Source organism: Musa acuminata, chromosome BXJ3-11, assembly GCF_036884655.1.
Source record: "Musa acuminata AAA Group cultivar baxijiao chromosome BXJ3-11, Cavendish_Baxijiao_AAA, whole genome shotgun sequence".
NCBI classification, from domain to species: Eukaryota; Viridiplantae; Streptophyta; class Magnoliopsida; order Zingiberales; family Musaceae; genus Musa; species Musa acuminata.
Genome location: NC_088359.1, coordinates 1,492,863 through 1,515,084, shown reverse-complemented (window position 1 = coordinate 1,515,084; position 22,222 = coordinate 1,492,863). Strand labels below are relative to the sequence as shown.

Here is a 22,222-nt window from a genome sequence, read left to right as displayed (position 1 = left end):
TAGTAATAGAAATCATATCAAATTTTGAAGATTAACTCTATGAAACTTTTTATATTACTATTTGATCTTTTAGATTTTTACCAAAAGATCTCATTTCGTTCGTAATAAAAAATACTTTTATAAAAAAAATAAATGATAGATTTAGAATCTTTCAACATAAGAGTTTCAAATTTAATTTGAAGCTTTAAAGTTTTTACCTTGTACCTAGAAATACACTTTTTAATATTTTTTTATGCTTATATTTATGTTGATGCCAACATAATTCGGGGAAATAGAGATTCATCTATTACTTATTGTAGCAAGTAAAGTACTCTTATATCTTTCTACATGTTCTCATTTATTTGATCTTTTTTATCTTTAGTAATTTTAAGATCCTATATATCATAATTAACAAAATTATTTTCTACCAAATTTTATAATCCTTGTAAAATAAATAAAGTTCATATTTTAAACTTTAGTTTGTAGATCATACTCAATAAAATTATGTTTTACCAAATTTTATAATCTTTATGAAATAAATAAAGTTCTTATTTTAACTATCCAAATTGTTAATTTTCATCTTCGAAGATAGGTAGATGAAGTTGATTAAAAACACTTACTCCGATACTTATCATTTTTTTTTTCTAGATTTATTGGTCTCCCCTTCTTTTTAGTTAAAATACTTTTGTTAGTTATTCTCGAATTAAATTCTGATACCGCATTTGCTGGTAACCTATAATACTTGAAGGATAAAGAAAAATATATATATAATAAAAAATATTTTATAGTATCTTGGACTCATCTAAGACGACATACTTATATCAATAAAAAAGGTAAAGTATAAATTTTTAAAGTAAAAAAAATCAATCATAAACAAACAAACCTCCTTGTTCTTATCCCTGCACTAAAAATTTAATTAATTATAAATTTTATCTTTTATGTCTAATCTAAACTATTTGAATTATTTTTATCGAAAGAAAAAAAAAAGGTGTAGATAAGACATTTAATGGTAGTGAGTGAATCGTTGTACCACACAAAAAGAACATATTAAAAGAGGTGGAGGAGAAGTCATTTTTCCTCCGCCCCCAACCAGACTACCAATTTTCTTGTGTCATTGTCCTGAAATCTTGGAGTGTAGTATCGACCGGAGAAGTTCTTCAGTGGAGTGACTGAGACCGGCCAGCTGTTCGCCTTCAAACACACTTCTTTTCTTCTTCTTTTTGCCTCTCGTACGATGTCACATATCCAATGATGCGTCCACTCCAAGCCGTAGTCTCTATATCCAACAACGTTTGGTGTCTAATCTTTCAAGCCTCCCATGTGGTGGGTTGGGTTAGGTCCAGAATCACGACACTAGTACTGCTGTGATAATTCCGCTTGCAGTCTTTGCATCTGCGAGAAAGACCCACACTAACACTTGGAGACCTACACGATAAAGCTTGTCATAATAGTAAGCTCAGCTGGAGCAGACGTAGGACACACTGTCTTTAACCTCTGTACTGGGTGTTGATTTGAACCATGCGACATAGGCTACCTGCTATGGGATCACGAATCGGACAAGGAAGAGCTCATGAATAATGGATCTTGATGGATGCGGGGTAAGCCGTCTAGGCTACCATCTTTTCCGTCTCTTGTTCTTCATCTATTGGAGTGTGACCGACGATGTGTCCGTACAGCACGTCGAGACATGCCAAACCGAGGATGTTAGATGCTCTACATCAGCCTAGCTATGAGGTAAAAGATGGCTTTGCCTTTTACGATTCCGACCTACGAACCGACCAATGTTCGAAATGGGGCCGGTAATTGAAGCCGGTGGTTGGATTCAATGACCACCGCTACTCGGATCCTTTCACCCTGTAGCAGCTATGGTATCATCTTTGCCCCTTCCATGCACCAACTGTTGGCCTAGCAATTTAAAGATCTGTGTCTTCAAGTAAAGAGCAATGTAAGTCCGGCAAATGCACAATGCAATCATCACGTATTGAGAGAGAAAGCAATCACACATAAAAAGGATTCGATCATGTATAAGATGGCCTTACTTTACCTTATTTGACTTGATAGCAAGCCAGGGGAAGATCAGTTAGGTGTGTTCCGTATCCATGAAGAACTCATACGTGCAATGTGGTGCCTTGGGATAAATCGAACTGTTGTCTTGAGGCTACGATCAAATCAAGATAGTAAATACATAAGAAGATATTATAGCATGATACAATTGTTCATTTAGTTTAAAAGACAAAAGCACGAACAAATTGAGAGAGAGAAAATTATCGATACGAATTATGTACTTCTTTTGTGTGTAAATAGAGAACACAGCATTTCATTCCGGCTCTGACACTATATTAAGAATGAAACAAAAAATATGTTTATATTTGATATGATGCTCTCTATTTATACATGTAAGGAGAAAAGATTTTCCTTAACAGAACAACTATATTCCTTCTGTAGTTGAGATTTATTCCAACTATTATAATGGGAGAGCTTAGTTGCTATCAGTACAACATATGGTATTGCTATAAGGTCATCACGGTTGATAATTCAAATCATCTGAGTATGTGTATGGGTCTCGTTTATAGTGTGAAGTGTTCCTTCGGAAAGATTTGTTTTTGTTAAAAGAACACTTAACTGAAATTTTTCAACGGATCCTAAAAAAACAAAAAAAAAAAAGTATGTGAATGGCTTTTACCCCTTTAATGTTCAGTGACTTCAGTCAATTACAACCATCTATTGGGCAGAAATTGACTCATTACAACTACAATAAATTATTAGATTATATGTAATCAGACTTTTAATGGATGTTTAAATAATCTATTAGCTTATATCACACATCAATTTCTATTAACTCTCATACCATCTATATTATATCTCCTATATATTATTAGTTTAGTGATGAACTAAACAAGATTTGTTATACTGTTGTCTCCTATATTTTGTCGTCCCTGATTTCCCACCGGTTTCTTCGATCGCCCACTGCTGCGACGGCTCTAGTTTTGGGAAGCCATCAAGCCAGCCACAGGAATCGGCCTCGCAGGCCTTGTTGTCCACACGATCGACGCAAGTGCACTCGTTGAGGACAAACTCGCAGTTGGTGCAGGCGGAAGGGCAGGAGGAGCCTTGCCAAACGCCGCCGCAAATGCACCGAGCAGGTGGGTAATTGAGAGGTCGGACGCATGTGCAGCACCGGCCCATCCGGCCTTGCCCCAAACGCAGTGAGTACCGCTAAAGCGTGAAGACGGGATTAAGGATGTCTCGATCACCAGCCCAAACATATACACGTTCGCGTACGTATTTATCTACCAACCTCTGGCGAGGGATTGCGGACGGGGTGTGACACGGGCCGCTGAGGAGTCGGTGGCGAAGAAGGCCAACGACGTCACAAGTAGTCGAGACGACGCTTCACCTCTTTTGCCTCCTCCGGCCATTGCTAATTCTAACAATAAAGCTAATTCACGCAATAAAGTCAATATCCACGACCAATAAGATAATCATTCAAATAATTATTCTAAAAAGAACTTGCAATAATATTACAATAAAAATATCAACAAATCTAATCAATAATTCAACAACGAAATCACATGTCAAATAGATGACTTACAATGTCATGTTATTAAGAAATATCTTCGCTTATAAACTATTATTCCATAGATATTTTAGCCTTTATGCTCATCTCATTCTATATATCTTACTACACCACCTACTCGGTTTTATTACCACCACCGCTTGCTCACTATGCTACTCAATCTTTTCAACCTTTTCAACCTTCATCAAACTAGCTTGTTAATTCATGAGCTTTTTATCATATCATGTTTGACTTGAATAATCTGTCTCTTCATTCATATTATGATAGTTCATATGATATCATGATAAGTGATAGCAAATGTCTCAAAATAAATTATTTCGGTTCCATAAATCTTTCCTCTTCTTCAAAATCTTTTTTACTTTATAATGTTCTTTGTGTTTCTGATTTGAAGAAGAAGCCAATATCTATCTCAAAATAATATTTTTCTAATAATATTTTTATTGAATTCTTATCATCTTCATTTGCCATGAAAGATCTCGGGAGCATATCTCATGGAAGAACTGAATAGAGATAGAGTTTACCGAGTAGCTAATAGTTGCACAATTCAAATCCATCTTTGCTTTAGCCACCGTTAAGGCACCATTTCAAGAATGGCATGATTGCTTAGGGTATTCTTCTTTTAAGGTCCTAAACCATATTGTTCTTTCTTACAATTTACCTTTATCATCATCTTCTTCTTATTCCTTTTTGGGTAACTTATGCAAATGTAATAAAATGCATAAGCTTCTATTTTCTATATCCTATCTCATAAGTAATTCACTTCTTGAACTTATATATTATGATGTTTGGGGTCCTTCACTAATACAATCTTATGACGGATTTAACTACTATATTATTTTTGTTCACCACGAAGAAGTATGGTTATTTTCCATGAAGTAAAAAATCTAAATTATTCATCAGTTTTATAAAATTCAAGCTTATTATTAAAAGGTTCTTTTAATGATCTATTATTTTATTTTACTCTAATTACTCTGATAATGGTGGTAAATATCAAAAACTTCATAAATTTTTTGAAACCAATCTCTCATTTTCTCACCCCTCCACATACTCCTGAATATAATGAGACTACAAAACATCATTATCAGCATATGGTCCAAATTGGTCTCATACTCTTTACTCAAGCTTCTTTACCTCTTCAATTTTAAAATCATTGAATTTGCCACATCAACGTATCTTAGTAATCACATGCCCACTCTAGTTCTAGACATAGTTTTACCTTCCTCCTAGTATTAATCAATAATTATTAATCAGTTTATTCAACAACATGAAAATAAGTTTTTGTCAAAGATTTTGGATTTGTTAGCTATTTTCTTAGTGTTCAAGTAATCCACATGGAAAATGATCTATTTCTTTCTCAACAGAAGTATATTCATGATCTTCTTGATTGCACCAAAATATTTGATGTGTTTTGTTTACCCTCTCTAATAGTGCTAACCCTCTCTAATAGTGCTAACCTTAGCAATGCCATTGAGTATCGTCAAGTTGTTGGCAGTCTATAGTAATTAACATTTACTCATCCGAATATTGCATATGTAGTAAATAAATTTTCTCAATTTATACACAAGTCTACTTCCAATTGTTGGACAGCTATTAATATCTTCTTCGGTACTTAAAGATCACTATTGATTATGACTTATTTCTCATAAAAGATTCTCCTCTATGACTTCAAGCATTTACGGATGTCAATTGGGCAAGTAATAAGAATGGCAGAACATATACTAGTGTTTATATCATATTTCTTAGTCACAATCCAATTTCTTAGAGTTTCAAGAAACAACGTTCTATTGCAAGATCTTCTATAGAGGCCAAATATCAAGTGATTACTTTTACAACTATTGAACTTTGTTGGACTCAAACATTGTCGTATGAACTATTTGTCACAATCTCTAATCTTTCATCTGTATACTGTGACAATATCGAAGCAACATATATGTGCCAATCTTATATTTCATTATCGAATAAAACATATAGCTATCGACTTTCACTTTATTCATAACAAGGTTCAAAATGATGAACTACATGTCTCTCAAGTCTCATCTTCTAGTCAACTTACAAATGCTTTTAATAAGCTTTTATCTTGCAATCAATTTTTTTCTACTTTAGTCCAAGATCAGTATCTCTAATAGGAGCACTATCTTACGGGGTCATATTAGAAAATATATTATTTAAAAAATAAAATAATTATAAGATTATCATTATTCTCTTAATATTTTGATACTATATTATCATAATTTTAAATCATAAAATTTATGATAACATATTATCATGATTATATCAATAATAAATATCATGATTTCAACATGTTCTCTTAAATTATAAAATAATTTAGTAAATATTTTTATATTTATTATTAATTAAAAAATATATATAATTAGCATATTTTATAATATCTCTTTTTTTACTTAAATTCATACTCTAAAAATTGAGTTAGTTATTTCTTCTTATCCCCAAAAAAAGCCCCGCAAGGTGAAGAAAAATTTGGAGGAGAAAACCAATCGGTACTCGTTTCAGAGATTTCGAAATTGATTCAGCCGACGGTCTCCGTTGGAAAACCGACTGCATATGGTCAGCCCTGACTATGACTTACGGTGGAAGATTTACTAGCGTACTTTAAGCACCCAAAAAGCACCTTCGTAAGTACAACCTGTGGCATTGCTACGAGATCGTCTGCAGTCAATGGTTTGGATCATCTGAGTGTTTATGTGGGTATGTTTCGTGCGTGTAGTTCAATTTCTCTAAGACATCTCGCACGGGATTGAACACTGGACAATGAAAGGTTCTGAAAACAGAACAAATGTCGCTATTTCACGTAGTGGTATGCATATATTTGTCTCTTTGATCGAGCTATTGAAGGAATTCCGCTATGACAAATTACTCTATGGAGTGGTTTAGCAGTTCATATAATCCTTGGAAGATAGAAACTTAGTGCAGGAATACACCAATCAACTTATTGCGCATGAAGAATGAGTTTGACACTGTACATTAATAGCCTGGAAGACTACAACGCGTTGAATTCTTCTCGACTCTGCTAGCGTTGGCCACCAACAACTCCTTCATGACTAATCTCCTAGCCTTGTTGATGGTCATGAAGCAGAGGTACAGGTGTTCCTCCAGTTCATCCAGCTGCTGGTTGAAGCTCGCGAGGTTCTTCGATATTTGCCGCACCACCTCCTGCGTCAACTGGCGGCGGTGGCCGTCGTGCCACTCGCAGAGACTCAGCAAGGCGAGCATGTGCTCGGCCTCGTCGTCCAACCGAGCCACGAGCCGGCTGATGGTGTCCAAGTCCCGGTTCAAGATGTACGTCCCTTTGGCCGCTGCGTCCAGCTGCGCCATCACCCGGCCCAGCCACCTCGACGAGGCCATCCGAGACGAAGCCGAGAGGAACACCGGTAGAGCTATCAAGGCCACCAAAGCGTGCATTGTTACACAAACACCGACTATCGACGCCGAAGCCGCAAGGACGACGACGGCTGATACGGCCAAGGCTCGCTTCAGGCGGTTGATGAACCGAAGCTTCGCCGTCACCTTCTTACGGCGTGAACCGAGCCTCTTGAGCAGGTCTGCGCAGCCCTGTTGGACTGCTCGGAATTTACTTTGAGATGAAGCCGATGAAAGGAAGGGGTTGGCGGTCTTGGAGATGTCGACTAGGTAGTCGATGATGGTTTGGAGGCCATGATGTGACTGGCTATCGTAGACGACAGAATGAAGGGCGGCTTTGAACGGGCGGTACCGGCGTCGAATCTGGCCGATGTCCTTCAGGAGAAGGCCGCAGAGGAGCGAGGCGTCGGCGGTCTCGGCGTAGTAGTCGGAGAGGAGGGCATGGATGTCAGGGCGATAACGTGTTCGAATGTGGGCGAGGATTTTGGTAACGGTGGGCTGGTCGGGGTGGAGAAGATGCTCCGCGAGGAGGCGGTGAGAAGGTAGCCGAGCAGCAGTGCCACTTCCTCTCGGGTTGAGGGCTGCACCGTCGTCGAAAGCGAGACCCAAAACTTGTGCCCAGAATTCGTGGTATGACTCGGTGCGGAAGGCGTTGGTGTACTCCTCGGACAGGTTGAAGCTTGAAGACGAGATCGGTGCGACAACCTCACATTTTTCTGCGTTTCATAAAAGATCGACGTCAAAAGGAGGAGGAGGATGTGTCATGGAATGAAAATAACATAAAACCCACTGAGAAGTCGCATAAAGATGAATGACTATTTATATGATCTTGTACGTAGCATTCATTACCTCTTCGAACCTGGCATTTGCAGTCTCGAAAGATACCGAACCTTATGTGCATTTCCTTTTTCTATCCGAGGTGGTCAGATCAAGATCAACAAGGAAGGCAAGTGAGGATTAAAAAGGTAGAAGGAAAGAAAGATGCAAACGGGAATGATCCTTTTGTAGGTTTAGGTCGTCGAGGAGCCTTCTTTGGATCTGATGGTGCAAGCTTAAAGAGTCTATTTGCTTGAACAGCCTTTGAGACGAAGGCTGAGGTGTTGGCAAAGCTTAGATTTATATGACGAAAGATTGCCATCCAATCCACATAAATCAAACGAGACGTGGAGGAGCGGCCACATCGACAGCGGAAGCTTGGAAGGAAGAACAAAGGGTGGCACGTACTCAAGGGAAACCTATGTTTGACACCCGGGAGTGTCATGTATTGAGGTATGAGTCCGTTTATAAGGGAATTAGGCCGGCGTGCGTGATGTTCTCGATACTGACCGTGAGTTCGGCCATCAACGATCAGATGGAGATGTAAGATGTGCGTTGATCCGATCGTGTGTGGATTGTGCAAGCTGCTCCTGATGGGGCCCAGAGAATCTTTCTCCCGTTACTTGTGGAGCTGATAGATATTGTCGATACGTGTCAACCGAGGACGATGACATGTGGCATCTCGATTCAGAAGACCTTTCTTGCGGGAGGAGGTAGACAGACGGTGTTCCGTTTGTTCAAAAGTGTGATACCAACGGGCCGCAACATATTTGTTTGCTCTATTAGCATAATTGAAATCTGCTATCTCTTCGTGGGCTTTCTTAATTCTGCTACTCCTCTTAACGTCCCTTTGTATTTTCTTTTTCGAACCTAGAGAAACATAAACATAATTAGAAAATCAAAATAGGGAAAAATCTACGATCGATTGTCAGGCCTTGGAGTACGTAGACTCCGGACTTCTGATAGATTATATAATTATTTTATGAATTTATATTATAATTTGAGCGATTTTCTTATAAAATATTTTTATTTTAGATTTTACTTAAATAGTTACCCTCATTTTAATTTTTTTTAAACCATACCCCCTAATTCAAATAATATTCAAATTGTCCTTTCTCCTCGACTCATTTTCCACTGTCTTCTTCCCCTCCTTGTATCATTGTCTTTGTATCGCTTTTACCTTTATATCTTGCACTACCTCCTATCCACTCTGTCGTATCAAAGTCAATACCCATAACCCTTATGCGAGGAAGGAGGGAGTATAAGGGTTATCGTCGACTCTTTTCTTCACTGAAATTATTGTCATTCATAGTTCTCACGCGAGAAAGGAGGGGCGTAAGAGCTATTGTTGACTCTCTACTCTATCATTATCATCTGCTCCATAAGATCTGTCACTTGTAACCCTCATATGAGAAGGGAGAGGGTCTCTTTCTTCCTCATGTAAGAGTTATGAGTGATAGGTCCAATGAGGTAAATGGTGATAGTGGGCCATATGATCAATAGTAGCCCTTGGCTTGGAAACGTTGGCTCCAACGAGGTAAAGGAGGCAATAGCAGAGCAAAAGGCTGGCAATGACCCTCGTACCCTCCTCCTCTCTTGTACAAAGGCTGTGAGCGACGACTTTTGACAAGACAAAGGGGAAGAGATGTAGTATAGGACTTAGAGCAATGGTGAAAGTGATGATGGATTCAACGAGATAACCAACAACAATGAAGAATATGACAAGAAGAAGGGACAAGTTGAGTAGTTTTTGAATTAGGAGTATAGTTAAAAAGAATCATAATGTGATAACTATTTGAGAAATAACCTAAAATAAGAATTTTTTTTTAGGAAATCGTGCTTATAATTTTTTGTTTTGTAATATTGATTTTAACTCTCTTACTAAACAAAAAATCTCTTTGAACTCTTTCGGGATTCTAAACATTATTATGGGTGGTGGGGAGGCCTCTGCTTGCAGGAAGAAGACGAGAGGAACATGAGGGCATTCTGGAAAGGGAATCAAAATCGAACAAGGGCAGAACGGCGGGGTCCATATGGGGAAATGACCATCGTCAAAGTCCTGCTCATGTCTGCTCCTCCTATCCATAGGTTAGCACAAGCATCCTCAGCAGCAGCGCCCATGTCAGTTCAACACATGACTGTCCCACTCTATATATTACTGAGCAAGCAAGCAACCAGTACCGTAGTAAATCTTATGAACGAGGAGGGGATGCAGCGAAGGAAGAAATCGAAAGAAGTCACTGAACAACTCAAAGCCCGTCAATACCTGCACAAAGAGGGAGGGTAAGGGTTGGTATTGTAAGATGCCGGCGCAGGACGCACACGCTTTGCAATCACCACCTCAGCCAGTTTCGCTCCTGCATAGGTAATGGCACCACCACCGACGTACGTAGCAGGAGATAGCAGCGGCAGGTGCCGGAAGGACACAAGTGGTGCTAACGCTAATGAACACTATTAAGTATTATTCTGTGTTTGGGCTCGGCGCAGAACGAGGAAAAGAGGAAGTGGGTAGAATCCTATTGTCTGACGGCTTCCCCGTCCAAACTTCCACGAAGTTAGGGTTTAAGCTGGGAACACCCGACTCAGACAATAAACAACTCGTCAGGCAATTAAAACCGATAAGTTTTTCTGGGGAGTAGAATGCAAGTTGGACCGGTGATGAGCGGAGCTCAAGGTTCCATTGTCAATAAGCTACTCCTCCGACAGCTGATCCATGGGACTGGCGGGCGATGCAACCATGAGCGTCTGACGGAGAAGGCAGCTGGTTCTCTAATGTGTAGTGCTACCATTGCTGTGGATATGGGCCTTTGCAAGGGAAGACGGAGGAGGCAGTTGAAGAAGACGCCAGAGGGAGGACCTGGTCTCTGCCCAGAGTGATGATGATGACAACGACGACAACGAGTACCTGACGACGAGAACGGTAGCAGTGGAACGATCGATCTGATAACAACGGGAAGAACTCTCTCTATATATATATATATAAAAGAAGACTGGTTCTCTTCTTTCGTCTATGCCGTGATTGTGCCACCTGCGTCAGTCTTTGTTGCGTATACGCAGGTGTAAAAGATGGAAGATGATGATGGAAAGAGTTGAGTTCACCAATGCTACCTACATATATGTACACAACTTATCGAAGAATCCTAATCACCTAAAGAATTTGACCATGGAAGGTGGGAATACTTTGGGGCCACAAACCTTTGCGCCGTGGATTGAGCCGGACCAGGTTACATGCTGCGTCTGCAGCTCCACAAGCCCACCATCATCGACAAGGTTAGAAGACGATATCGATCGCACATGAAATCACTGAGCACTGCGCAGTCGTGGGGGGCATCTTCGTCATTTCACCCGAACCTCGTGGGCCCTGGTAAAAGAAAAGCTCTCATGCCGTCCACCAGAACAATATATATTGTATGTATATGCGGATCAAAACATACTCCCGAAGACGGTGCTGCGCGTTCCGACAACAATACGCTAACGGCCTTAGGATTGGTCAAACGAACACGACCAGCTGGGACCCTTCGGGTCCCACAATTATTTTCCAATCAGAAGGCTGGTAACAATGAAGGAAGACGAGAAATAGGTACCTAGCGATCTGCCAACCAAATCTTCGGTTCGAGTGGAAAAAGGCCTTAAACCTGAAATAAAAGGAAAAAGAGGGTCAAGTATCAAAAGGGATGGATCGAGAGCGGCCTCCAACTCCGCCGCGAGAAGGAAGCCACCCCACCCCCCCGTTTGGTGTGTCGCGCCGCCCACCCCACCCCCACCGCCCCATCCATCCTCCCTCTTCGCCGATCGGCTCAGCGGCCGTTGATCGGCCATGCGGATCCGGAAATGCGCCGCCCGACTGCTGGGGACGCCGCCCGTCTGCTCTTCTCCCCCGCTTCCCGCCGGCCTCGCCTCGTCTCCCTCGCCGCCGCCCCAGCCGCGATCGTGGGAGTCCGAGACATCCTCTGCCGCCGCCACCTCCTCCTCCGTCGGGCTCCTCTGTGAGCTGAACCGCTCCCCCTGGGATGATTTGTTGTGCCTCGACCTCATGGCTTCTTGTGATCAGGTAAGATCTATCCCGCTCCCTCTCCTGCTCTTTAACTTTGGGTCTTAAACCCCTTGCCTTCATTGTAAATATGGAATATATCTGCGCTATTTCTCTTCTCCTCGTCTGTTGTTAGCTATAATGCTTCCGAGAGTTAGGGTTTCCTTCTCTTTCTTCTTCGTCTTCATCCTAATGCTCGAAATAAATCTGCTGTAAGGTTGGGACGGGGAAGTACTTACTACCAGTAGGTTATCTGCCTCTTCTGCTAGGATTTATTTCTACAAGTTTCGCTGTCGATTTAAGATAGAAATTAGATCCGGAAGACCAAACCCTAGATTCTCGAATCGATCGAGGGGAGCGATCGGTAGTTTCAAGCAGTCGCTCCGATCTCATTTTTCTGTTCCTTTCTTCTTCGCTTTGTTTTGTGGATTTTTGTTCCTTCTTGGACCGGGATTCGACCTGCTAAGTAAGTATTGCCAGGAAGAGGAGGCGGAAGACGGGGGCAGCTTGGGAAATGGCGTAAAAGACGAAGTCGAAGAATCCAAGGGCATTATGGGGAATCGCATCAAATATGAGGCTGCTGCTGTAGCTTCTCTCCCTGACAGGTAACCATCAAACCTAGCTTTGAATCCTTCTCGTCCTCGTCCACCTCTATCTCTCCTTCACTCGACTGCCCTAACCATGGGACATGGAGAGGATTGGAGCTGTCGATTCTCATGGCACAGAGCGAAATATCTTTCAGCAGCGAAGCGAGCATGAACCGGTTAGACGGCAAGGCAGAAGGGAAAGCACGGAAGAAGGTCACGGCGAAGGTGAAGAGGAAGAAGAAAGACAAGGTTATCAACACCAGTGGAGGAACTGCTGCAGTTATGAAGGGCAGTGCGAACTGCAAGAAGAGCGACGGCAAAGGTTGGCACTGTAAGCGGCCTGCGCAGCACCCGCACTCCCTCTGCCGCTACCATCTCTCCCAGCTTCGCTCTTACAGCTGCACCCATAGCAATGGAAAGGTCGCGGAATCGGTGAAGGAAGGCGCTGTCGGCGTCGCTGGTAGAAAGAGGAAGACCGACATAGCTGGTGTTGATTCCAACTTCTATTACTACTACTCCGGGTTCGGTCCCTGGCGAGGAAAGATGAGAGGCGGTAGCAGTGACAACGGCGATCAGTGTGACCATAATGCTTCCGACGAAGACGACGGGAACGAGTATTCGGAGTCCGGGAACGGGTATGACGCTGCGGTGGCAGGCGACGACCAGGACAGCGACGACGAAGACTGCTTTAACGACGGCGGCAGTGAGGGGAATAAGAGGAGTTGCAGGAAGAGGGGGAGGAGGAAGATGAAAGCTCGGTCCCTCAAGTCGTTGCTTTGATGTACGTCTTGACGTTGTTTCGTTGAACCGTGTTTCCTCGAGATATGGATTAAGAATCTTTTTGCATGTGTTAAGATCACCATTTTTCTGCTCACCATCATTGAAGTCGGACGAGTCGGAATCACATGTGTGCCCCCATCAGTCAAATGATTGACCACGTCAGCTCTGCACGAGTTGACGTACATCCAAATCTATTTGGCATTTTCCTTTAGTATCTTCGCCACGCTCGTCATCTGTGCCGGTTAACGAAATAATGACTTGGCAGTCAAAACGAAAGTGAGGCGTTCTTCGACGAAACCTTTTCATTCGCATCCACTTTGTCCGGACAACTCTTCATCAAATTTCTTTCCTTGTTGAGTAAACCCTTCGATCCATCAAACAAACTCATTGTATCAAGCAGACAATAAAGACTTATATTGTCAGCGACAACTACGCTTATATCAAGCAGACGATACAAACTCATTGTATCAAGCAGACCGTCCTCGAGTTCTTCTCAAGTCAATGACAACTACACTTATATTGTCAGCGCTTCTCCTCCCCAAAGCAAGCCTGGCCAACAGTGCTGCTGCAAGAGAGCAGCGTGCGTCGGATGCGTGTTCTTTCTCCGGGTCACCTGCCGTATCACCACCGTCTTCGTGGACGAGACGCTCGGATCCCCTTGTTGGGTCTGCTTCTTCCAAGCACCGTCGAGCCACGTCACATGCGAGATCATTCGGCAGGACGTCCCACAGGCCATCGCTTGCGATGATCAGGCACTCATCTGCAGCTGTTATCTCCACCACACGGATCTCCGGTTCAGATATCACAGCGGGTTTCAAGTACTTGTCACCTGTGAAGGTGCAAAGCATGGATTACGTAAGGATACACGCAACAAACAATACAGATCCAGAATCACATTTGGGCAGGCATTGCGGTAGTCTTAACCAGAAATACAAACAGAGAAGCAAATTGAAAACACAATACAACACACTTGAATATAAGTTCGAATGAAGAATCATGAAACTGAAAAAAGATGTGCTTATAAGCAGTTTGTGACGGCAGTTTGTGACGATGTGCTTATAAGCAGTTTGTGACGGCAAACAATGAACACAAGAAGAATCCAGGTTGCTTAAAGTAAAAGGAGATTCCACACCGACCAAATTCCACTATCAGAATACAAGAGCTTCTATTGGAATACAGGTGTCACAATGGTCGTTGAGACATTCAGGGGTCCTCCCTTTGCTCATATTCTATATGGCAGACTCATACTTTCAAGGTATTACCATGATCCACCAAAGGCTTCCTCTTCCTCGGGGTTATCTTCAACATAAATATATCATTCTCCTCATCAAACAAAACCTTCCACCGTATAGCAATTTGTCTAGGTAGTTCTTAGGGTGCAACTTGTATACTCTTCGCAGCCTATTCTCACAATATTAGGCTTAATGGAGGCAAAATTAAATTTCAACTATACAATGGGGTGGATCCAAATGGATGGAGGCACACTACATCTCAATCATGAGAAGTAAATTTTCCACCTCTTTAAGTGTAATTTTAGCAGGGCTCCCACCTCCACTGTACCTTTAAGAGGCGGTGGCTCACCACTAATCATGGCTGGCTGACTCCTTGTAATGGTCTAATTGGCAAGGTCTTCCTCATCCTGATTTGTGCTCGAAGCAAAGATATTTAGAATATTAAGATAAGAATAAATGAGTGCAATCAATAGACAACTACTTAGACGAGTACGTGCTTCTAAGATATAGAATCCCAGTGCAAGCTGGATTCCTCAAAAGGGCCACTAAATGAGGCTCAACCTAATAAGGAGATAGCTTAAGAATTCAAAATTGCAACCCTCAGTCTAATTCGGGTGCATCAAGTTTCTCTACAAATCTACTATCTTTTGGTCGACCGAGGAAGTCTAATCTGAAACTCCACGGCGCCATGTGTCCGAGCAGTTGTAAGCCAACTCTACCCACAACAATAACCACTACAAAAAGGAAAGGCATATTAAATTCGAAGATTGGAGGTACTCCTCGCACAGAGATTTCCAAATGTCCCTATTATAATTTGAGCAATGTAAGAAACAAAAATTCTACCCACATCAATAACCACTACTAGAAAAGGAAAAGCATATTAAATTCAAAGATTGGTGGTATTCCACTCACAAGGATTTCCAAATGTCCTTAATATAATTTGAGCAATGTTAGAGTCAATCACCCCTGTTCTTCAAAGTGTCAAGACCACCAAAGTTGCCCTTGTACTTCTTCTACTCTCAGATTTGTCTAGCAAATGAATTTCGCATTAATTTTTAAATTTTGCGCATTAAATTTTGCTTCATAATTTTATTTGCTCCATTAACATTTAGTAAGATTCCAAGAAGTTATTCAACAGAGTAGCAGAGTAGATTGATCAACTCAGTGAAACCATCAGACTCGTTCTATACCCAATAGTTAAGGAAAGAGACGGCAGCTCAAAATGTATATCTCGTACCTAACGCCCGTGACATGGCCAGTATGCCGTAGACGCGTGCCCCGTTCAAATAAATCACCCTTCCGCCCGCCGCTTCGATCCTCGCCAGCTCATCCGGTCGGTCCGGCTGCCAAAAATGAAGTATTAACGCCCCCGTAAGACACACGATTGTACCACAAATTTCCCGAATCTCGTCACCGAAACATCTTGTCGAACCACGTGTCCACCCGGATGACACCGGTCACATCAGGAAGGAATTAACCGTAATCATCTGCCAACTCATCGCGTAAACCACGTGGCGGACGGTGATCGCACGGAAGAAATTGGCCCTCAGGAGCCGATTATAATTGCAAGAAATGCCACCGGACTAACCTTGTGGTCGTCGGAGAGCGGCACCGCGCGGCCGCCTCGGCTAAGCACTGCCCGCGAGTCCCCGCAGTTGGCGACGATGAGTCGGCCGCCCCCGACGAGCGCCACCACCGCCGTGGAGCCCACAATCTCCGACTCGGTTCCCGACCGCTCGCACCCGCACGGCGGCAGCCCGATCGTCCCGCACGCGCAGGCCATCAGCGCCAGCTCATCCATCCGCGCGAAGCTCCGGCCTACCGCCGTCTTTATCCGCGCCTCCTCCGCCTCCGCGTCCCTCTCCGTCTCCGTCTCCGCCCGGCCAAGCTCCTCCGCCAGCAGCACGTGCATCTGCCCTTTGCACAGAGCCGCGACCTGCGTCGCGAGGTTGAGATTTCATCAGACGGCTACGACCATCCAAATCGCCGCTTGCAATAGCTGGAAACATGGCTTCCGACGTCGGTGATCACCGTCGATTGCCGATCACAAGGCCACGAATAGTGTACGAGCGGTTTCTCATAGAGAGGACCAAGAGAAAATTGTTACTGCTAAATCACCAACATTTTGTTACAGAAACATAATCGTAACTCCTACATGTAGTGTATATTCTAGAAAATTCGGAAGGTAACCAGAAACTTGCTCTTGGTGTTTGAATTTTGTTACGACCGGTGTTTTTGTTTACTTTCAAAGCATCAAACACATATTGTAGTTCTAAACGGCGAGAAGAGGTCGGGCTTAGAAATTTACGTGGGAGCCACCGTGGCCATCGAAGACGGCGAAGAAATGGATCGAGGGGCCTCCTTCCGCCCGGAAAAAATCCGGCTGGATGGATACAGCGTCCTCCATCTCCCTCGACCGGCCGGCAAGCGATATCGATCCGAATGCCACAGCCGGCACCGACCCGCAAGTCGATCCGATCGCCACAGAGACAGGTTCTCCGTCAGAAGCCGAAGACGTGGAAGAGGATGCCGACACCGCCAAAGAGGAGCTCTGCGGACGAGGAGACGGAGCGCCGCCATCGGCGACCCGGTTCCGCTTCTCGCTCACGGAGAATCCTGAGGTTTCTGGCTCCTCGTGGGCCTCCCGCAGCTTCCCGGCTCTCTTCCGGCTCGGCGGTCCAGCGCCTTCTCCGGCAGCCCCGAGGATCCGCATCTCGATCCGCTGGCGCCGTGCCTCGCGGCAGTTCTCCGGGGAGTCGCCTTCGCTGCCCATCTTCTCGACGCAGGAAGCCGCCCGTCATTAACGGCAGGGACCGGCGGGAGGGGGCCACAAGAAGCGATTTCCGCCGTCGATCATCTCCTCCATGTGGGTTTCGTCTGGAGAAGTGGTGGGGGTTGGGCTGTTTCTTCAATCGAACAAAGGGAAGGGAAAGGGCGAAGGAGCGTCTCCCGAAACAAGCATGAAGGAAATTGAAGGGACGGGGGAGGGATACAGTGTCCGCTTTTTTTCGTTTTGTTTTAGATTAGTTATTATTGGAGAGAGGCAACTGCTCGTTACCTGCCGTCGATGATAGCTCGAGGTGGCCGTGACCGACCGCGACGTGTGGACACGTGTACCTTGTTAGGACACCGCGTCGCCATCGAGGTGTTGCTCTCGCTTCACATCTCTGCACTACGTTCCACGACGGAACACTTGATTTCTTTATTAGACCAAAGTCCTGGTTTCCATACTAAGTTCTGGCCACGAGCGTTCCACGTGATGAAGAAAATAATAAGCGCCATCTCACTTAGAAAGGCAGGCAGCAAGATGGGTCGGATTTTAAGCCCATCACTAAACATTTAAGTTGTTGAATTTGATTGACCTCAAATAAATCTTCTCCAACGTAATACATTTGATTGGCCTCAAATTTATATTGTTGTCGTTAAGTCATATTTTGACTTATGATCGAACCATGGTTGAACCGTTCAACCGAGATCAGCGACAAGAAGCATATGGTACGCCGCTTCAGGTAGCTCTGCCAAGTGGTGACGTGGCGCACACAAAGCGACCAAGCGTGAGGGTCAAGTCCGTTGTTGTCCGCGGCGTCTTACCGACAAAATTTCTGTTGATTTGATGAAGATCCGACCGTTGGTTCAGTGGATAGAGATCACTGGCGTCCATCCATGAACCGGATTTTCCCAATTAGGAGCACTCGTGGAGAAGATCCGTAGCAGGTCTGACACGGAGGCGGCTTCATTGCGACGACGATACTATGAAGAATAAATAGAAATATGAGCGTCGCGGGTGGCTCGAGGATGGACGCGTGTAAAAGGGACCGGTGTTGCTTTGGGTCGCGGCGGAGTTCGATGTACTGTCCAATGGCGAGGATCCACGATAGTGGGAACCGGTGGGTCCCGTCCACCTTCCGCGGTCCCGGACGGCGATGGCTGGTGCCGACGTTGTGGAATGCCCGTGCCGTGGACAATTTGAATTGGCTTCGGAGGATTCATTCAAATCTGGTGGGGTTGGATTCGTACCGGAATGTACTGATGAGCAAAAGCGTCGGAGATCGGAGACTAGTGACGATTTATATTGGAAGGTAAATATGATGAGCTTAAGTTTAATGGGAGATCGCTAAACGTCATGACGTTTCGATAGATGGATAGAGAGAGACTCATAAGCTCAAGTCTCAAAGTTTTGCATCTGTATCACAAAAATATGATGAGCTTAAGAACTTTACATTCGAATGAAATGGTCGATCCATCTTTGTAAAAAGATGGCAGTCGGTCTTTCGTAGCAATTTGTCATGCTCAGACTGGCATATATACTGAGTGAGTGGATTCACTAATTTGTAGGTCTTTTCGTGACACAAAGACCACACAGCTTCTCTACCACCAACCACAGGCGATGCCGTCAGCTGGAAGAGAAGCATGTGAAATGTGTCTCAGGGGAATGAATTGGAAGATTCATCGATGGCAGTGTGTGTGTGCGCTGAAAAGACTGATAGATTGCCTACGACGTTGAAATGACACCTTAACCAATCGTGTGGGTTGGGGGGGTAGGGGGGGCTCAGCCGAGGTCCACACGTTCCATCTAGACCAGATTCCCCACCCCCACTCCATCGACTAAAGAACTCAAAAGAAACATGGTTGTTAGATTTCCCATCACTCTTGTTCCAATCTCATTCTGGTTTTTGGAGGACTTCGGCCTGAGGGGTACAAAAGATTGCTATGAGATGCAGTACTTTGGGATGGAGTGACCGAGAAGCAAAGCTAATCTTTGCTGGGTAACATCTGCAGTTTCATCCTTCCATCCTAATCGAAACAGACATGGATCTAGCAAACGAAGGGTGCATGTACTTGGGCATCTCTGCCTCCCAAATCTGAAGCTCAGGGTTTCTGCTGAGGGATCCTTTGGTCCTTCCTGGATCAATTCTAGGGATAGGTTGCTGTCGACCTTGCCCTACGAAGTCACAGGTTCTAGTGATGCTGGCAACCTTTGCTGATCTTGACCAATTCGGACCGTAGTGATGTTGATGAGTGAATGACTCGTTTCCTCTCTTCTTCTTCTTTTCCAACCACATATGGGCTTCGCAACCACGTCTGAGACTTCTTAAAGCACACAGCGTTTGTAGTTAATGAGATAGAGAAGCAAATGCTTAATAAGAATGGAAATTAGATGGCACGGAGATTCAAACTCAAAACCTTTCGCTCTGATACCCACGCACGCTGCAGTGACACCGACATCCCTGTGCTCGAGCATTGATTGGATTGCGGGTCCCGGTACTATCGACTTCCAATTGATGTCTGCCACGTCAACCCATCATGTAGCATGGCCACGCCCAGAGGGATCACGGACACAGCTCGTCCATCTCGAATTGACACCTGCATGCGAGCTCCGACGAGCCTGTTGGCACACTTGAATACCGATATAATTCGCTTCCGTAGAAGAAGCTCCAAAACTTCATCCCCTCACCCTCTCCCGATGCCCATTCCTCTCACGTGCAGAGGCCAGAGAAGTCATGGAAAGAGTTAGAACATGGCGCTCACAGAAGTAGCAAAGCGTATTAGGTGGCAGATGGAGGGGAGCCGTATCTGCGAAAGGTTGACCATTTACAGTAGCAGACACTTGCAGGTGGTACCGCGAATGGGATTATCAGTTTCGGGGTTAGAATTTGATGGGCACTTCTGCAGCCCCATTACTCTCATGTCAGATGAAATAATAATCGCAACAATTTCAACCTAAAGGTAACACCAATGTCACAGCGGAGGCCGAGGAGAGTGACAGAGACCCGACTCTATATCATGATTACACTGCCCTCAGGTGAGTAAGTACTGTGTACTTGCCTTCTCTTAGCATATGCGTCCCACTTCGGAAGTCATTAGGAGAGCTGGTTGATGAAGGCCTCTTCTTGTTCCTGCTGTTGTCGTAGTCGCAGTGTTAAGAGAGCTGGTTCTGGAAGGCTTGGAGTTTTTGTGGTCTTTGTGTACGAAGAATGGAAAGATATGTTAGAAGCACTAGAGACGACGACAACAGCAAGGGGAAGGAGACATGGATGAGCTGCAGCCATTACGGCAGAGGAGGGCCCCCCCTTTCCGGTGGCTCTCTGGGAGGCTTCTCATGGCCCCAAAGGTCATATTCTTGCAGCTTCTGCAGGAGAGAGTTCAGGTCAGCTCAGGCTCTTGGGGGTCATATGAATGTCCACAGAAGGGATAAAGCTAGGCTCAGGGAGTCCCCACCGTCGGGTCCCTCACTTCTCAACACAAACCCTAACCCTAATCTTGGTAGTACCCCTATCCCCAATCTTAACATGCCTCCACCTTCAACTGCTACCGGAAATCGTAGGCACACTCCGATGACCTGCGAGCTTCCCTCTGAGCTGTCTCCTCTGATCCATCTATCTCCCTCATCAGCTTCTACATCAACAGGGGAAGGTTTGAAGATCATGGAAACAGGGAAGGCTTTGTCTGGAATTGAAGAGTTCAAGGATCTCGATGAAGAAGGCAGCAAAGTAGTGAGCCTGGACTTGGAGATAGGAGTATCTGGAGATTATGGCTATGTGGATGATCTTGATCTAGAGCTTCGACTCGGGTATACTTACTAATGCATGTCTAGGTCTTGATCTCAGTTTATCTTATTTACTTTGCTTTGTGTCTATTGTACTTAGAGGAACTGTGTTGACTCAGTATCTACTTGTGGCGTTTCTATTTAAGTGAAGAACCTTTTAGTACATTGGAAGGAAGATAGAATGATCATATACGAGTGGAAGCTAGATTCCAATGATATACTTGCTTTCGTCATACTCGTAAAGATGATCGATGATATAAATCGTATTCATTTTCTCCTTATGAATTTTGTACCCTTTTCGAGGATAGATTGCCCCTCGCATGAAGACACATTCTTTGGCTTAACCCGAGAAATCACATTGATCATGTTCTTCCTTCCGGAGCAAAGAAAACAAAAGAACCTCAGTTCGGACAATGTGACATTTGGACCAGTCGATGGACAAAAGCTTTCTCCAAACAATACCAAGATGTACACAACTATGCGTTCTACAAGAAGACGAAACCATCAAATGGCTTTTCACTCGTCGACTCTTGCAAATGTTGTGTCGTTCTCTCGTTGATGTTTCTACATGACGGGGTTGGGTGACGCAGGGACGACATGATGGCCGTTTCCATAACAAGGGAGAGAGGTGTCAATCCGAGGAGAAAGAGAAGACTTAAGTTGATTGGGAATCCCCCTCTCCGGACATGACATTGTAATAAAAGCCAGAGGAGATCATTACGTCTCAGTAAAGCAAAGCAAAGAGGCCTCTTGAACTGATAATAACCAGCGAATTAGGTCATCATTTCCTTTTCTGTGTAGAAGATTTCATCTCATCACATTGATGCACGTTTTGGCCTTTTAACACATCTTAACACGTCTAGGAAGTCTCTTTAGCTCCCAACTTGTCCATGGTGGCCATATCAGTCATTCTTCAGTAGAGGAAGAGAAGAAGAACAATGATTCATTCCCATGCAGAATGCGATCGATGTTGATGATGATGTAGCACACTTCTATCTTCACATGGGGCTTCGGCGTGATACACGGGGAGCTGAGGCGCTCGCACAAGCACCTGTCATGCATGGCAACGAGCAAAAACAAGACCACAGATTGCATTGCGCCTTGTAGTGACATAACAACATGAAGGACAACCAAGAGAAACCCTTGGTTTCGATCAGTTCTTCCAAATCATGAATGCCACCTCAAAACATTTCAGATGATGAACACCAAAGTAGTCGTATCTCATTTCCGCCACTGTGCCTACTTTTATCGGTTCTATTATGCTGCTACAGTGTATGATTTGTTTCATCATTAAGA

At 44.0% G+C, this 22,222-nt stretch overlaps 4 protein-coding genes across 6 annotated transcripts; 2 read left to right on the top strand and 2 right to left on the bottom strand.

Moving 5' to 3' along the window:
• Nucleotides 1-6,448: 6,448 nt before the first annotated feature.
• Nucleotides 6,449-7,998, bottom strand: LOC103970205 (UPF0496 protein 3-like). Its single transcript, XM_009383882.3, has 2 exons — nt 7,784-7,998; nt 6,449-7,650 (listed from the first exon to the last, which is right to left on the bottom strand). The coding sequence occupies exons 1-2, from the start codon at nt 7,833-7,835 to the stop codon at nt 6,539-6,541; spliced, it is 1,164 nt and encodes a 387-aa protein (XP_009382157.2). The 5' UTR covers nt 7,836-7,998; the 3' UTR covers nt 6,449-6,538.
• Nucleotides 7,999-11,456: 3,458 nt separating this feature from the next.
• Nucleotides 11,457-13,213, top strand: LOC135584406 (uncharacterized). 3 transcript variants are annotated; one of them, XM_065174713.1, is made up of 3 exons: nt 11,457-11,801; nt 12,261-12,385; nt 12,475-13,213. In XM_065174713.1, the coding sequence occupies exons 1-3, from the start codon at nt 11,568-11,570 to the stop codon at nt 13,145-13,147; spliced, it is 1,032 nt and encodes a 343-aa protein (XP_065030785.1). In that variant the 5' UTR covers nt 11,457-11,567; the 3' UTR covers nt 13,148-13,213. The 3 variants fall into 3 exon arrangements, with proteins under 3 accessions (XP_065030785.1, XP_065030787.1, XP_065030786.1); XM_065174715.1 differs by having other exon boundaries at nt 11,458-11,801; nt 12,526-13,213; XM_065174714.1 differs by having other exon boundaries at nt 11,462-11,801; nt 12,523-13,213.
• Nucleotides 13,214-13,479: 266 nt separating this feature from the next.
• Nucleotides 13,480-17,378, bottom strand: LOC135653148 (probable protein phosphatase 2C 75). Its single transcript, XM_065174712.1, has 4 exons — nt 16,688-17,378; nt 15,968-16,315; nt 15,617-15,722; nt 13,480-13,976 (listed from the first exon to the last, which is right to left on the bottom strand). Exons 1-4 carry the CDS (start codon nt 17,150-17,152, stop codon nt 13,615-13,617), a joined length of 1,281 nt encoding a protein of 426 aa, XP_065030784.1. The 5' UTR covers nt 17,153-17,378; the 3' UTR covers nt 13,480-13,614.
• Nucleotides 17,379-20,354: 2,976 nt separating this feature from the next.
• On the top strand, nt 20,355-20,963 carry LOC135652281 (transcriptional regulator SUPERMAN-like). Its single transcript, XM_065173116.1, has one exon. It carries the CDS (start codon nt 20,355-20,357, stop codon nt 20,961-20,963), a length of 609 nt encoding a protein of 202 aa, XP_065029188.1.
• Nucleotides 20,964-22,222: the final 1,259 nt, after the last annotated feature.